At 39.4% G+C, this 15,010-nt stretch overlaps 1 protein-coding gene across 1 annotated transcript; it reads right to left on the bottom strand.

The window, feature by feature from the left end:
• Nucleotides 1-1,442: 1,442 nt before the first annotated feature.
• Nucleotides 1,443-5,464, bottom strand: LOC123869129. The gene is made up of 2 exons (XM_045911880.1): nucleotides 4,660-5,464; nucleotides 1,443-2,010 (listed from the first exon to the last, which is right to left on the bottom strand). Exons 1-2 carry the CDS (start codon nucleotides 4,793-4,795, stop codon nucleotides 1,778-1,780), a joined length of 369 nt encoding a protein of 122 aa, XP_045767836.1. The 5' UTR covers nucleotides 4,796-5,464; the 3' UTR covers nucleotides 1,443-1,777.
• Between the last annotated feature and the right edge of the window lie 9,546 nt (nucleotides 5,465-15,010).

Genomic DNA, 15,010 nt, shown 5'->3' with positions numbered 1-15,010 from the left:
ATTAAAAATGTTACCAACTTGTTTGCAGGTATTCTACATCGTCCTGCTCGCCTGCATTATAAGTGCGGCGTACGCGTTGAGGAGACGCACCTCCGAAGATGTTGACAGAGAACGTGGCCCTGCTGCCTATCGGGCCAGCAATCCACAATATTTAGGCAATATGTATGGTGGATACGGCGGATACGGCGGATACGGATATCCATACGGGAAACGTTCTGTACCTCAGTTTAATGCCCAACGTGGATAAGCCTTCGAAGCTTCACCAGCGCGGATAGACTAATAATGATAAATTAGTCACATATTATCTCGTCCTTCGCAAATTACTCATAATAATAGTAACAATTTTTAAATATTAAAGTAAAATACCAAAACATGTGGTAGTTTTTATTCATTACAAGCTGCAAAAACCAATAAGTCTAATAAAGAGTGAAGTTAGATGAAAAATCTAACAAACTATTATTTCAACATTCTTACAATGAGTTGTTCGAAATAAATTCAAAGATATTACTTTGATTTCCTCATAATTATTGGACCACTCTAGAACAAAAAATGATACGCTATGCGTATATTTCCATTAATTATCCATTAATTTAATCGCAACAATTGTATGGAGTTTCGTGTTTAAATCGTTTAATCTCCACTTAAATTTTTGAATTTGTTTTGAGCAACTCTGCAGCGTGTAACTGAACTAACGGGGTCCTAAGAAACTCTACTCTATTTTTCCTTCGGATCTTTCTAAAGATTACATTTTAAAACAATTTCTTTAAAGTGGCACGTGTATCGTATAGCGATAGGACCCCTTGTGATGTTGTGTCCATAATAAACCAAGAACTTTTAGAGCGTCGGAAATAATGAGTTCATCAGACTTAAACGACTTTACAGAGTTCAAATATTGAAAATGTGTAATAACGTCTCCCAAGCGTTCGGTCCGGGAAGACTATTGCCAGTGCTAACTGAGTTCGAGTATTGAAAGTATGTTGTTTGTGTATGAATACTTATTTAGCACTAGCTGTGCCCGCGACTTCGTTCGCGTGGAATAGTGACTTTTCGCGCTTTATATAGCCACGGACGCTCAGGTGCGAGGCGCCGTGATTCTTTAAATTGACATAACTTTTTTATTTATGAACCGATTGACATGAAATAAACACTAAGTCCTAAGTGAAGCTTACTACAATATATTAGTGAAAACCGTATCTAAATCGAATAAGCCGTTTCTGAGATTAGCGTGCACAAACACACAGACAAACAGACAAACAGACAAACAGACAAAAAAAAATTGATTACAATTTCGGGTTCGGCATCGATATAATAACAACCCCTGCTACTTTTTTTTATATATTTCCATTGTACAGACACCACTTTTCTACAATTTTATTATATGTATAGATTGGTCTGATAAGATAAATGTTAGTTCGTGTTAGCTATTGAGCCAACACCGAAGAGCTGCTGGGCAGATCTTCTATTTTTAGGAACGCCGGAAGGAACAAATAAAACCAGTTAAGTATCTTCAGCGTAGTGTGTGTAATTCAACCAACGTCTTGTTACAAGTGACGGTACTTAAGTAGACATTTGACAATTCATAAATACGACAGTTGACCATAGATAAGTAATTAAGGCACGATCTACATTACGAACGCAAATAGTAGGTACATGCACGCACTATCAACTTCACTATAGTCTTTCACTATAATAAAAAGCGTTAACATAAATTCCCCCCCTCTTAAACGTTGTTTAAGAGGAAAAAAGTCCATCTGGGGAAGCAAGGGGCAAATGCTAGTCAAAGCCCTGCGCACCACTCCTCTCGCGGTTCGGATATCGGTGATACTGGAAACTCCATCAATTCTGGGTACAGAGCGGTGACCCAGTCGAGGCGCCAGTTGAGGGGTGCGCCGTTATCCTCTTGCAGTAGCACGAGTTCAAGCTTCGAGTAGCGTTCCAGGCTGCTCGAACTGAAGTCTTCAATATTCGGTGACGGCAGCTTAGTTGGAGGCCGTCCAATCAGGAAGTGTCCTGAGGAAAAAGGGAGAAGATCGTCAGGAGAGGAAGACATGGGATATAAGGGGCGACTATTCATTATAGCCCCCACTTGCGAAATAATATTACTAAATTCTTCGGAACTAAAATGATTATGACCCAAATATCTTATAATGAGAATAATTTTATAGGATTTGATCCCAGTCTCCTGAATTTCGCCTGAATATACAGGTATAGATAAAAATATTATTTCTTCGTCAACTGGAAAGTCAGAATTGACGGCATTGGATTTTAACAATTGAGTAGTTTCTTTAACGGCAGATACTAGATTTCGGTCATTATCGGAGAAAAAATCTGCCGGTTTTAGATCTGTAGGTACGTGGCGCCTAGCGGCGAGCTGTGCCGTGGATAATTCTAGACGTGGAATCGTCATAGACTTCCAGGCCGGTCCTACCTTCAACTTCGAGCACAATAAATGAACGCTCGACCTACCTAACGCATCGATTGCCTTTAAATAAATACATACGTCATACGCACTCATAGAAGCGTCGCAAGACGAATGAAGTTCGACCTTAGTGCAACTATCACAGAGTACATATCGCGGGATTTCTATTGTGAATGAAATCACTGAATTTGGGCTAGTAAGTTCAGCGCGAGGGCCTAGGTCTAGGTACTCCTTTAGTAAGGCAACGTACTCTTGATTTAGATCAGGTTGTTTGCAAAATCGTTTTTCTAGATTAAAAAATCTCTTCTTAGCCTGACTAAATGAGTCACTTAAGGTCATGGATGAATCTTTAAGAGGCAATTTGACACAAAATCGACCTAATTCTAGGAGAGTGGTGTGAGTTTTGAAATGCTGCTCACAAGCCTTCTCGCTATCATTTAATAATATTTTTTGGGGTTCCCAAATTTTGAGTATTTGATTATCTAAGCGATCATCGAACGATTCGCTTGATGCAAAATTGCAATTAGTTTGTTTAGGGTCACAGTTTAATGAAATAGGACCAGAAATAACCCACCCAAATTGTGAGTTACACAGATATGGTTTTCCATCACCTAAGGATTTAACGGTGCTACCTATTACATCCCAGAATAAATCGGCTCCTATTAGCGCATCTACTGGCGCAGGGCTGTAAAACTTGGGGTCCGCGAGCTGAATGTTTTCGGGGAGACTGAATAATTTATAATCTATATTTATTTTCGGGATGTTGGCTGTTAACTCGGGCATAATAAAACATGATAAACTTGCGTGATAATCGCTTTGCAATGAGTTAAACCTAACAAAACATCTCTCGGTAACATGATTATTTGAATTATTACCTATACCTACAACGGTGAGGTTAGTGGGTATCGCCTCTAAACTTAATTTTTCTTTGATACGCCTAGTCAAAAAGCTAGACTGGCTTCCACAGTCTAGAAGCGCTCGAATGACTTCAGTCTTAGAGTTAAGAGGATTAGAAACTTCTATCATCACGGTGGATAACATAACGTGAGATGTTGATTGCCTAGATAGGTTCACACTAAGTTCTCCGACGGGATTCTGAACTGTGGGTGCAGTGGGCTGCTCTGTAGATTTGTGGAGCAGGGTAGAATGTGGTTTTCTGCACTCCCTACAACGTCTCGAAAAGCATTGACGAGTTCGATGGTTTGACTTTAAACAGTTCATACATAGCTTCAGCCTCCGAGCCTCTGCTATCCTAAGTTCAGGAGTTTTGGCTAAGAATGATGGGCAGCTGCGAATTGCATGATCAAGCTTGCATACCACACAGTGAGCGCGATTCCTATCTGCATTATGGTATCCTGACTGAACAGAATACGAAAGTGATTTATAACGTCTTATATTTTTATTGTTATTGCTCGCGATTGGCGCGGCATTAAAAGAAACACGACTATTTTGGATTTTATTTCGGTTAAATGATTCCAAAACGTCGGCACGCTCCTTTAAAAACTGATGAAATTCATCCAAAGTTGGCATATCACTTAACGAGCTTCGATGCTCTTCCCATTTCATACTAGTATGGCTGTCTAATTTAGAACTAACCATATGAATAATTAACGCATCCCATTTGTCAGTGGGCTGCCCAAGACTAGCTAACGCACGCAAATTTTTATTTACATTATCTACTAATGAACGCAATGACTGTTCCGATTCGCGGGACAGTGTTTCGATATTGAATAAAGCGTTGAGGTGATTATTAATTAACTGCCTCTTGTTATCATAACGTTCACATAATAAACTCCAGGCCTTGTTGTAGTTCAATGCACAAACTTCTAGATTGGCTATGACGCGAGCGGCATCTCCCTCTAAATACGAGTTTAAATAATGAAATTTATAAATGGGTAATATGTGCTCGTTATCATGAATGAGAGACCGGAACGTATCTCGAAATTCTAGCCATCGGAAAACTGTTCCGTCGAATTTCGAGATTTGAATTAGAGGTAATTTGAACCCAATACCTTGTGAGACGCCTTGCTCTGGCCCTAAAGAATTACTACTGTGCGCGTCCTCAAAACACGGAACCCTCGAATTACGCGACAGAATATCCTGAGCTAACGCCGTCACACTATCTAATTCATTTTCGATCTCCTCGCGAATATCTAGTTCGGCATTTAATGTGTCCCCACTTAAAGATTCAATCTGACCCTGCACGTCACTGAACTCACTAGCTAAGCACTCAATTTTACCTAATTTAAGTTTTAATTCGCCTAATTCCAACGAATCTAACACTGAAAGCTTGTTAACCTTAGAGATATAGTTCTTAAATTTGGTAACACGACCCTTAATGCTGCTGCGTTTTATTATTAATTCCTTTAGAGACATATTAAAGTTAGTTTAACAGCTGTAGGTGAACAAAAACTGGTTTGTTACCGGCCGCCCGCTAGATCGCTGCAAATAATAAGTTAAACTTATACCTAACTATAACTAGGTACGTTTTACCTATGCACGTCGCTTGCAGTTGACGTCGGCTAATGAGCCGGTTTCAGTCTCTTGCGCAGCTCGAATGAGTGCGCGCGCCAGTAATTGAAATCGTATGAATTATGAAGTGAGTAGGTAGGTACGACTAATGCGTAATGGATGAAAATATGACAACGTGCAAAATTTTGAATTTTGTGATTGATTGTGCACAGTGGGATGGCCTTTTGAATAGTGCGTGATATATGGATGGTTATGGAGCGATGGATGTATGAATTAGGTGTTTGTAGAATGGATTTATGGATGTTTGGATGAATGTATTGTGTTTGTATGTGGGATAGGACACTTATCTGAAATTGGTACGGCCTCGCTGTTGCTGGCGTAGAAAGTGCTCCCTCTGCCTGAGCCCAATGCTGCGGGTCCGATTTGCGTCCCGGCGACGGCTTCAGACGTCTTCTCGTTGCGCCTGATGCTGCGGTACGATTGGCGTGCCGGCTGGCTTCAACGATGGTGACTTGCGTTGCGCCTAATGCTGCGGTACGATAGGCGTCCCGGCGGGCTGCAACGACGTTGACTTGCGTAGTGCCTGATGCTGCGAGACGATTGGCGTCCCGGCTGGCGACAACGCTCTCACGCTGGATGGCTTTTCCTTCTTCGGGTGTCCTGTCACGGTCGCCACTATGTTAGCTATTGAGCCAACACCGAAGAGCTGCTGGGCAGATCTTCTATTTTTAGGAACGCCGGAAGGAACAAATAAAACCAGTTAAGTATCTTCAGCGTAGTGTGTGTAATTCAACCAACGTCTTGTTACAAGTGACGGTACTTAAGTAGACATTTGACAATTCATAAATACGACAGTTGACCATAGATAAGTAATTAAGGCACGATCTACATTACGAACGCAAATAGTAGGTACATGCACGCACTATCAACTTCACTATAGTCTTTCACTATAATAAAAAGCGTTAACAGTTCGAGATTCAAAAGGTGTGTTCCCGCTTAGGACCGTATTAAACTATGATAGGATCATGAGACTGCTCTTACAAGACAACACTTCATATAGAGCCCTACTTATTAGACGTGTGTGTGTGAGTGTGCTTCTTCCTTCGTAAAGGAAGAAGTTGTGTGCGGCACCATTCACTCCAGTTGACGTAAAAAGGGGTTAGAGTGAATGATGGTACGTAGCTCCACCACGCCACGTACGGTGAGCTTCTGCCTTCCCTTGGTATCCCATCGACATACTGGGACCCTCGATAAATCAAGAGATCAATATGGCACATAAAATACCAAAGAACAGTAGCTCCCCCCCCCCACACACGTCATCATCCAAATAAATAGCGCAGCGTATGCAAGCATACTTTAGGAAGTGGTGCGTGCCACTTATGATCCCACGTTGCAGCCGAAGCTGAAATAGCATTTTTATAGTGGTGGTGCCCTCCCACTACAGACCTGTAATAGGTTTCAAGGACGGGTCAGACTCACTGCGGGAATATCCACAGGCCTTAACCCAACCTTCAGTATATAATTGCATTAGCGTAATTTTGTATGGGTATGTTATTAATATTAGGTAACCACCACAAGGCGGTTAAGTATTCCAACAAATGTCAGAATACAAACAGAACAGCAGCATTACCTGCCCTCTGTGGTCAGTCTGTTATTAAAGCACATTAGAATCATCTCAGCAAAGGATTCACAAAGCGCCTAAGACACTAGGCTCTCCTCAGTTAGGATACACAAAGCATCAAAGGCACCAGGGTTCTCCCTCGCATAAGTTTCTTCCAACGCGCTCTGTTATATGTCAGATAATACCGTCGCAAGCCATCTCAAGCAAAGATCACCGAACATCCGGAGGACATGCGGTTCTCCCCGCCTGAGCAGCCTGTCGTCAACAGTTCAAACATAAATCGCTTTTAGATCTTAGGAGGTATCGCCCCTTATAACAAATGTATCTGTGTAATTAAAGTGGTCCCTTCTATTCGAGTGTTTGCTTAGAATGTTTCTCTCCAAACACCAACTTGGTCCGAGTCTCAACTCAGTCACGGTAATATTATGTATCAGTATTCCAACTTCATACAAACGGACGAAACGCGAGCTATACCTACGCACCTCGATGTCGGCAGGCGCTCGACACGCAGACAGTCGCGACTGTGCCGCAGTGACGAACGGGCGGTGTTTTTTTTTTCTAACAATAACCGCGCGATTTTTTCGTTGTATCCCGATCAAAGAAGCCACAATTTCAGCTCAGAATGTCGGTATTTAAGGTACCGGGACTACAATAAGATTAATTCGCAAATTTTTTGATTGTACCCAGCAATGATTTTGTGGAATATATAGAAAAAATGGAGAAAATATTCCGAACTTCATTTAAAACCAAATATATAAATTGTAAAGTAGCTGTAGGTATCTATAACCAATTAAAAGATATTCATTTTTCTCCATCTTGTCCATGTTTCCCAAAACAATTTTTAATTAAAAGCTTTATACTAGAATGCGGATTTTTTAAACTTTAAAATTTAATAATTCGTAACGTTCGTTTAATTTCCTACGTCTCAGTCGAGGCGCAATTATTTTTCGGTCTCAAATGTATAAGACCGATTTGTTATTCAATCATAAACATGGTTTTTTAATTAAATCTACCAATCAAAAAACAACACGCATTTTTATTGAACATTTCCTATGCAATTCATAAAGTATTTTATTTGTTTATATAAAAAAAGTATATTTACAATCACATAACTAGATGGAAACACAAAGTAGGCAAGTGTAATTAAACTGCTGGAGGCGGGCAGCCCTACCGCATGTTTACGTACCGCGCAACTGTAGGTATCTTTTTCAAAGAGACGGCCGAGTTAGAATACTGTATAGATAATATTACCGTGACTCAGTATTCTTTATATAAACTTTATGTATCGCCCCAGTACAGAAGTTAAACAAATTAATTATCTCCGCGGCATTACAACGTCCGCGCAAACACCGCCCGCCGACGCAAATGCACGCGGTCCCGCTGCGCGGGTTACGTCGTTCACGTTTTGATTTCGACTCGCTTCGAGCGCTAACGCCCGCGCACACATCGTTCGCGACGCAATTCGACCTCAGTCGATCGCGCCGCTGCATCACCGACATGCCAAACGGTGTTTGCCTCTTTTCCAAAATGCGGACGGCCCACATTAAGATCGAAACGTCTAAAGGAATTAATTTTATGTTCGTATGTGTAAGTACATCTCTACAAGTATTCACTGACTTGATTTTGATAAAATTGAAGCAAAAATTTTAATACTATTTTAATATAATTTTTTAACACTTTGGTGTAAAATCTAGAGTCGTTACAAGCGCTAGAGAGTTATTAACCCCCGACCCAAAAAGAGGGGTGTTATAAGTTTGACGTGTGTATCTGTGTGTCTGTGTATCTGCGTATCTGTGTATCTGTGTATCTGTCTGGAGCATCGTAGCGCCTAAACGAATGAACCGATTTTAATTATACTATATATACATAATTGTTTATTTGAAAATGATGTTTTGGAAAACTCAGATACTTTGGATCGTAGGCGCGGAATAGTCCAAGAAAATCGGTTCAGCCGTTTGAAAGTTATCAGCTCTTTTCTAGCTACTGTAACCTTCACTTGTCGGGGGTGTTGAAAATTTTTAATTTACACTTGTTTTAAACACTGTCACTGTGAGAATATAAGGGTAGTACTTTTGGCAATTTTAGAGAGATGATTTTAATGGGCATGTAAATAGCCCAAAAACTTTTGCGTGGACGTATAATTTCAATAATTAAACTGCAATAGTAAAACTGCGTATTCGGTGATAGTATGCAACGCAAAATCCTAATCTAAATAATCAAATATCGCCTAGAAACCGATTATTATCTACCAGAAAAAATCCCTCACCAAAGCTCAGGAATTTTTCAATCTTCCAAAAAAGCTTTATAAGATTGCCTTGGGGGTTGTGGATCTCGAAATGTCGAAAACTCTTGATTTTTGAGCTTTTTGATATCTTCGAAAGAGGTTGGCCCACACACATGGTGTAAGAGCATTCTTATAGAAAAGCATTCCATATTACGAGTACTAACATGGACCGTGTATACTCGACCTAAATAGGCAGGTTTCTTACTTGCGTTAATTTCAGTTTCACTTTTTGTAATGACTTCGTAATTCTTCTATATTTATATAAGTATTTCTTCTATATTTATATTTTCTGGGCCGTAAGCTTTTTGCCAACGTTATCATACAAAAAGTTTCATTCCCTATTTGTACCCCCTTTAAGGTAAAACTTTTACAATATTTGAGTGTCGTGTTTATTTATACCTAATCAAAAGCCTAAAAATAAGTTTCAAGCTTCTAGCTTTGATAATGACGTAATTTCCACACTTACTTTCATCCCCTATTTCATCCCTTTTCAGACCTTTTTTTGCATTAATAAGTAGCCTATGTCCTTTCTCAGGCTCTAGAGTCTAAACTATTTTTTTACTCATTTAAATCGGTTGAGTAGTTTAGGCGTGGTTGGGTAACACACAGACAGACAGACACACTTTCGCATTTATAATATTAGTGTATAGATTGTAATAGATATACGGTATAGCATGTCCGACCATTAGCGCACCATGCTAACACATTGAATTAAGTATAGGTACAGTTAGGAATGGGCGAGGTGAACCCACTGTAATACAGTGTTTACTAGTACAGGGGTTGTCATACCTATTCGTACTGACTTTTGTTACATTGTATGATTATACATATATCTACTGGTAAGGGCTCATCAATTAACAAATAATAAATAACAAAAATATTATAAAAATAAGATTATGACTAGGACAAGTTTTTATATTAAAATTGTTTAAGAACTTTGCTATTAAAAATTTAAAAAAAAACAACAACTGAATTCAATAACCACACACCCTAAAAAGTAAAAAATATTTTTTGTTTCCACGTGTAATGCATATTTAATATTATAAATGCGAAAGTGTGTCTGTCTGTCTCTCTGTCTGTCTATCTGTCTGCTACGTTTTCACGGCCCAACCAAGGAACCGATTTTAATGAAATTTGGTACAGACTTGGGATACATCCCGGGGAAGGACATAAGCTACTTTTTATCCCGGAAAGTTGAAGAGTTCCTACTGGATTTAAAAAAACCAAAATCCACGCGGGCGAAGGGGTGACGCGGGGTGAGCAAGCATCATAAAAGAAACTAAAAATCTAACTGTAAAGCTCACCCGAGTTCACACGTAAAGTCGGTCTTTTTTGAAAAAAAAAATTTTCACAATTTTTAGTGGCCCCACTGTAATAAAATATGATATGCCTGATTAAAAACCTACTGTTCACTAAGCTTTTACACTAATCGTGAGCAATTTACTCTATTGAGGAGTTCTGTTCTCCATCTCCGAAAATATTCATCAGATCTTCACGAAATTCATATGGGACCACCCTTTCAAATAAAATAAAAATATTTCTAAATCAATCCAGGCGTCTTCGAGTAATCGGGGAACATACATAAAAAAAGATTCCGACGAATTGAGAACGTCTTCCTTTTTGAAGTCGGTTAATAGATAAAAAATACCAAAGATAATAATATATAAACGGTTCGAAAATACGACGAAATGCTTTGAGAAAAGGGAGGTAGTGCCCGTCATTTTGTATGCCTCGACTTGGCTGGGGCACTACCGTGCCCCCTAATTAGGAGTAGATTGAGACTGAAAGTTTTTCATCAGCACTCAACGTTGGGTTTCCTAACATTTTCAAAAAGATTACTAATTATCGAAAAAAAATTTCGTTACCCTTTGAAAGTTCCTCGTTTAATAGGGATTTTAAAATTATTACAAGCGTTCATTCAGGTACAGTTTAGAGAACAAATAATAAAAAACATGCATAGTAATACTTTATTTTATAGATATTTATCTGCCACAATAAGGAATACAACAACAAAAAAGTTCGGAAATTGTACCAAGTTTTTTTTTTTAATTTTAAACTCAAATGCAAGACGATAGTCCATTGGGTGAGGCTACGACGTTTCTATTAAAGTATTCAGCGATCCCACCTCAGTTATCCCATCCACGGCAGGAACTGAGGCACGGACCGAGCCTCGCTGGCATCGCTGCTCCTACCCCATGGGAAGATCTGGGGTACAGAACGAGCCTCGACGACATCGCTGCTTCTACCCCATGGGAAGATCTGGGGTACTGATCGAGCCTCGACGACATCGCTGCTTCTACCCCATGGGAAAATCTGGGGTACAGAACGAGCCTCACTGCCATCGCTGCTCTTACCCCATGGGAAGATCTGGGGTACAGAACGAGCCACTCGAGCACCACTGACACCTCCGTTCCCACCAACATATCCACCTAACTGAGGCACGGAACGAGCCTCGCTGGCATCGCTGCTCCTACCCCATGGGAAGATCTGGGGTACAGAACGAGCCTCGACGACATCGCTGCTCCTACCCCATGGGAAAATCTGGGGTACAGAACGAGCCTCGCTGCCATCGCTGGTCCTACCCCATGGGAAGATCTGGGGTACAGAACGAGCCTCAACGACATCGCTGCTTCTACCCCATGGGAAGATCTGGGGTACTGATCGAGCCTCGACGACATCGCTGCTTCTACCCCATGGGAAAATCTGGGGTACAGAACGAGCCTCTCTTAAATATTTCTCTTCCTCGGTGCCTGAAGCAAACGCCGCGCACACGCAAGCGACTAGTACGATGTAGAATAACTGCAAATCAAAAAATTAACATTGTAACGGATGTCCGCTTCCAAACCACATATATTATAATGGACACACCACACATACTACAAAGAAGACGACAATCGCCAGAACCATCGTCCCACATTATATGACAATATTATATTAATTTGAATCTACGCTTATTCGATGCTTAAATAACATGAGATAGGCATGTTGGTTCCCGCCTTAATATTATATCTATCTCACTTTATCCTACTGCGTTCTCTCTCTCCAATACCACCACCCGTAGAGGAGAGCGTGCCTCTCGAATAGAAACGTTCGCCATTTTATTCATTGGCGTGTTGTTAGATTGTCAAAAATCCCATGAGAACTCTTTGATTTTCCATGATATAAAAATTGGCCAAGTGCGAGTCAGACTCGCATACCATAGTAGGTACAAGAAATAACGCTGCTTGATTTTCTTTTTAATTTTCATGCATGTAGCAACAATAGACATGAACACATTCTGTGAACATTTCAACTCTTTGCCTATTACAGTTCACGAGATGCAGCACGCTGACAGACAGACGGACTGATGGCCTGCGGAGGCTTAGTAATAGGGTCCCGTTGGCAACTTTTGGGTACGGAATTGTGCACAGTGTTTGTCATTAACACGTACTCTATGTTTCCCATTACAAATAACAAGAAATAGTTATTTAAAAATTGGTGTCATATCTTTTAAGTACCAAAAAAATTTGTAAAAAAATTGCAAAAAAGCCGTTTCTTTATTATTCTATAAGTTATTTTAATACACTTAATTGAAAAGAAATCAAAAAGAAACTTACGGTTTTCATTGTGCTTAACCGAGGGATACTGTGATGATTTCTTTTGGACAGGTGGTTATTTATATCAAAATAATATCAATCATAATTGATTTTTAATTGAGACCACTCTATACCGGTACATAGATAAAATAGAATTAATATTAGCATGGATACAGATATTTTTCTCAAAACTAAATTAAGAGTAATTAGGTATGTTTTGTATTTGGCGGAAACAGATGTCGATCTGATATTGTTTTTTATAAATCCATAATAATATTATAAATGCGAAAGTGTGTCTGTCTCTCTGTCTGTCTGTCTGTCTGTCTGTGTGCTAAGTTTTCACGGCCCAACCGCTGAACCGATTTGAATGAAATTTAGTACAGACATGGGATACATGCCGGGGAAGGACATAGGCTACTTTTTATCCTGGAAAATCAAAGAGTTCCCACGGGATTTTAGAAAACTGAAATCCACGCGCGCGAAGCCGCGGACATCCTCTAGTGATGTATAATGTATATAGTAGCAGTAATGTAAGAAATGAAATAGTTAGTGTAACTCAATAATGATTATAAACTAGATGACGCCCGTGACATCGTCCGTGTGGATTTAGCTTTTTCAAAATCCCTTAGGAACTCTGTGATTTTCCGGGACAAAAGTAGCATAGGTATATGTTATCCAGGGTATAATCTACCTTCCAACACCCATTGAAGGGTGTTGGTTTGCATATGCGTGGAAAAAGATCTGGCACAACGGGTGGTCGAAGTGCACCATCACGCACCCTTACCATCTGGGTAAGGGTGCAACCGCTTACGATGGCGTGAGGTGCGGCTTTGGAAATAGGAGCGTAGAATAAGGTCAAACAACTCCTCAGAGTACTCCCCGTTATAAAGGCGATAGAATTAGATAAAAAATTACATAAACTAGCTGATGCCCGCGACTTCGTTCGCGTAAATATATAAATTCCTGTGAGAACTCATTGATTTTCCGGGATAAAAAGTAGCCTATGTGTCTATCCATGGTATCATCTATCTCGATTCTAAATTTCAGCCAAAACCGTGCAGTAGTTTTTACGTGAAAGAGTAAAACATACACACATACATATACATTTTCTTCTTTCGCCTTTATAATATTACTAGAGGATGCCCGCGGCTTCGCCCGCGTAGATTTCGGTTTTTAAAATCCTGCAGGAACTCTTTGATTTCCCAGGATAAAAAGTAGCCTATGTCCTTCCCCGGGATGTAGCCCATGTCTGTACCCATCAAAATCGGCTCAGCGGTTGGGTCGTGAAAACGTAGCAGACAGACAGACAGATACACTTTCGCATTTATAATATTAGCATGGATTGTGAAGTGTGATATTTTTTTTTTTTTTTTTTTTTTTTTTTTTTTTTTTTTTTTTTTTTTTTTTTTTTTTTTTTTTTTAGGTACATATAATATTATACACTTCTTTTTTTTTATTGAAAATATTACAATAAAACTTAAAGCTAGCCTTATCTAATTACTATACAAATCATGCCCGCGTGGAATGGTGCCAAGAATACTGGCTGCATAGTGTGATATTATTTGAATCGGTATAACGACACCTACAGGAATTAAAAATCCATTAGTTAATGTTTCAGTAGAAATTAGATTGAAAGTACATAAGTAATTTAAAATGCATTACACGATAGTTAATTAATAGTATAAGTTAACGCCAGTCTAAAAAATCAGTTATTTGGCGCACAATGAAAATTATTGTAAGTTTCTTTTGAATTGGTCTACTATTTTATAACTGTTAAAGACTTATCGTCGCCTAAGTTCTAACACCTCGTAAGACATTTTTGGCTGTTTTAAAATTTCGAAGCCATTCGCTAGAGAATCCAGAGAAAATATATTTATATACTTAGGTAATATAATAACATTTAGAAACAAGTTTAAATTAAAAATTTATAAAACCGCCGACAAGTGAAGGTTACAGTAACTAGAAAAGAGCTGATAACTTACAAACGGCTGAACCGATTTTCTTGGAACACTCTCGAAGCTAAGAACACTCTCGATCAAGCCTCATTCAAACAAAAAAAAAACTAAATTAAAATCGGTTCATTGTTTAGGAGCTACGATGCCACAGACAGATACCCAGATACACAGGTCAAACTTATAACACCCCTCTTTCTGGGTCGGGTGTTAAATATATAGAACATGATGATACCCACGACTTCGTTCGCGTGGATATAGGTTTCTCATTCCTGCGGGAACTCTATGTTTTTCCGGAATAAAAAGTAGCTAGTCAGGCTATAAGCTATCTTAATTCCAAACAGTGAAATCTGTCCAGTGGTTTTTGCGTGAAACAGTAACAAAACAGACACACACACACACTTTTCAAACATACAAACTTGCATTTAGAAAGAAAAGAAAATGAAAGAAAAAGTGTTTATTTGGTGCCACAGAAAGTACAGATAGATAATCATAATTACTCGAAATAAGATGCGTGGTGTGTGGTACGAAAATGGATTCCACTGAGCATTTGCTGCGCCTGTGTTGGGAACGCAGCCACATCACTGGTCTTACGTGGAGCCAGAAGTTATTCCATACTAATATTATAAATGCGAAAGTGTGTCTGTCTGTCTGTCTGTCTGTCTATCTATCTGTCTGTCTGTCTGT

Source organism: Maniola jurtina, chromosome 10 (assembly GCF_905333055.1).
Source record: "Maniola jurtina chromosome 10, ilManJurt1.1, whole genome shotgun sequence".
Taxonomy (NCBI): domain Eukaryota; kingdom Metazoa; phylum Arthropoda; class Insecta; order Lepidoptera; family Nymphalidae; genus Maniola; species Maniola jurtina.
This window is presented reverse-complemented; position numbering and strand designations above follow the sequence as displayed.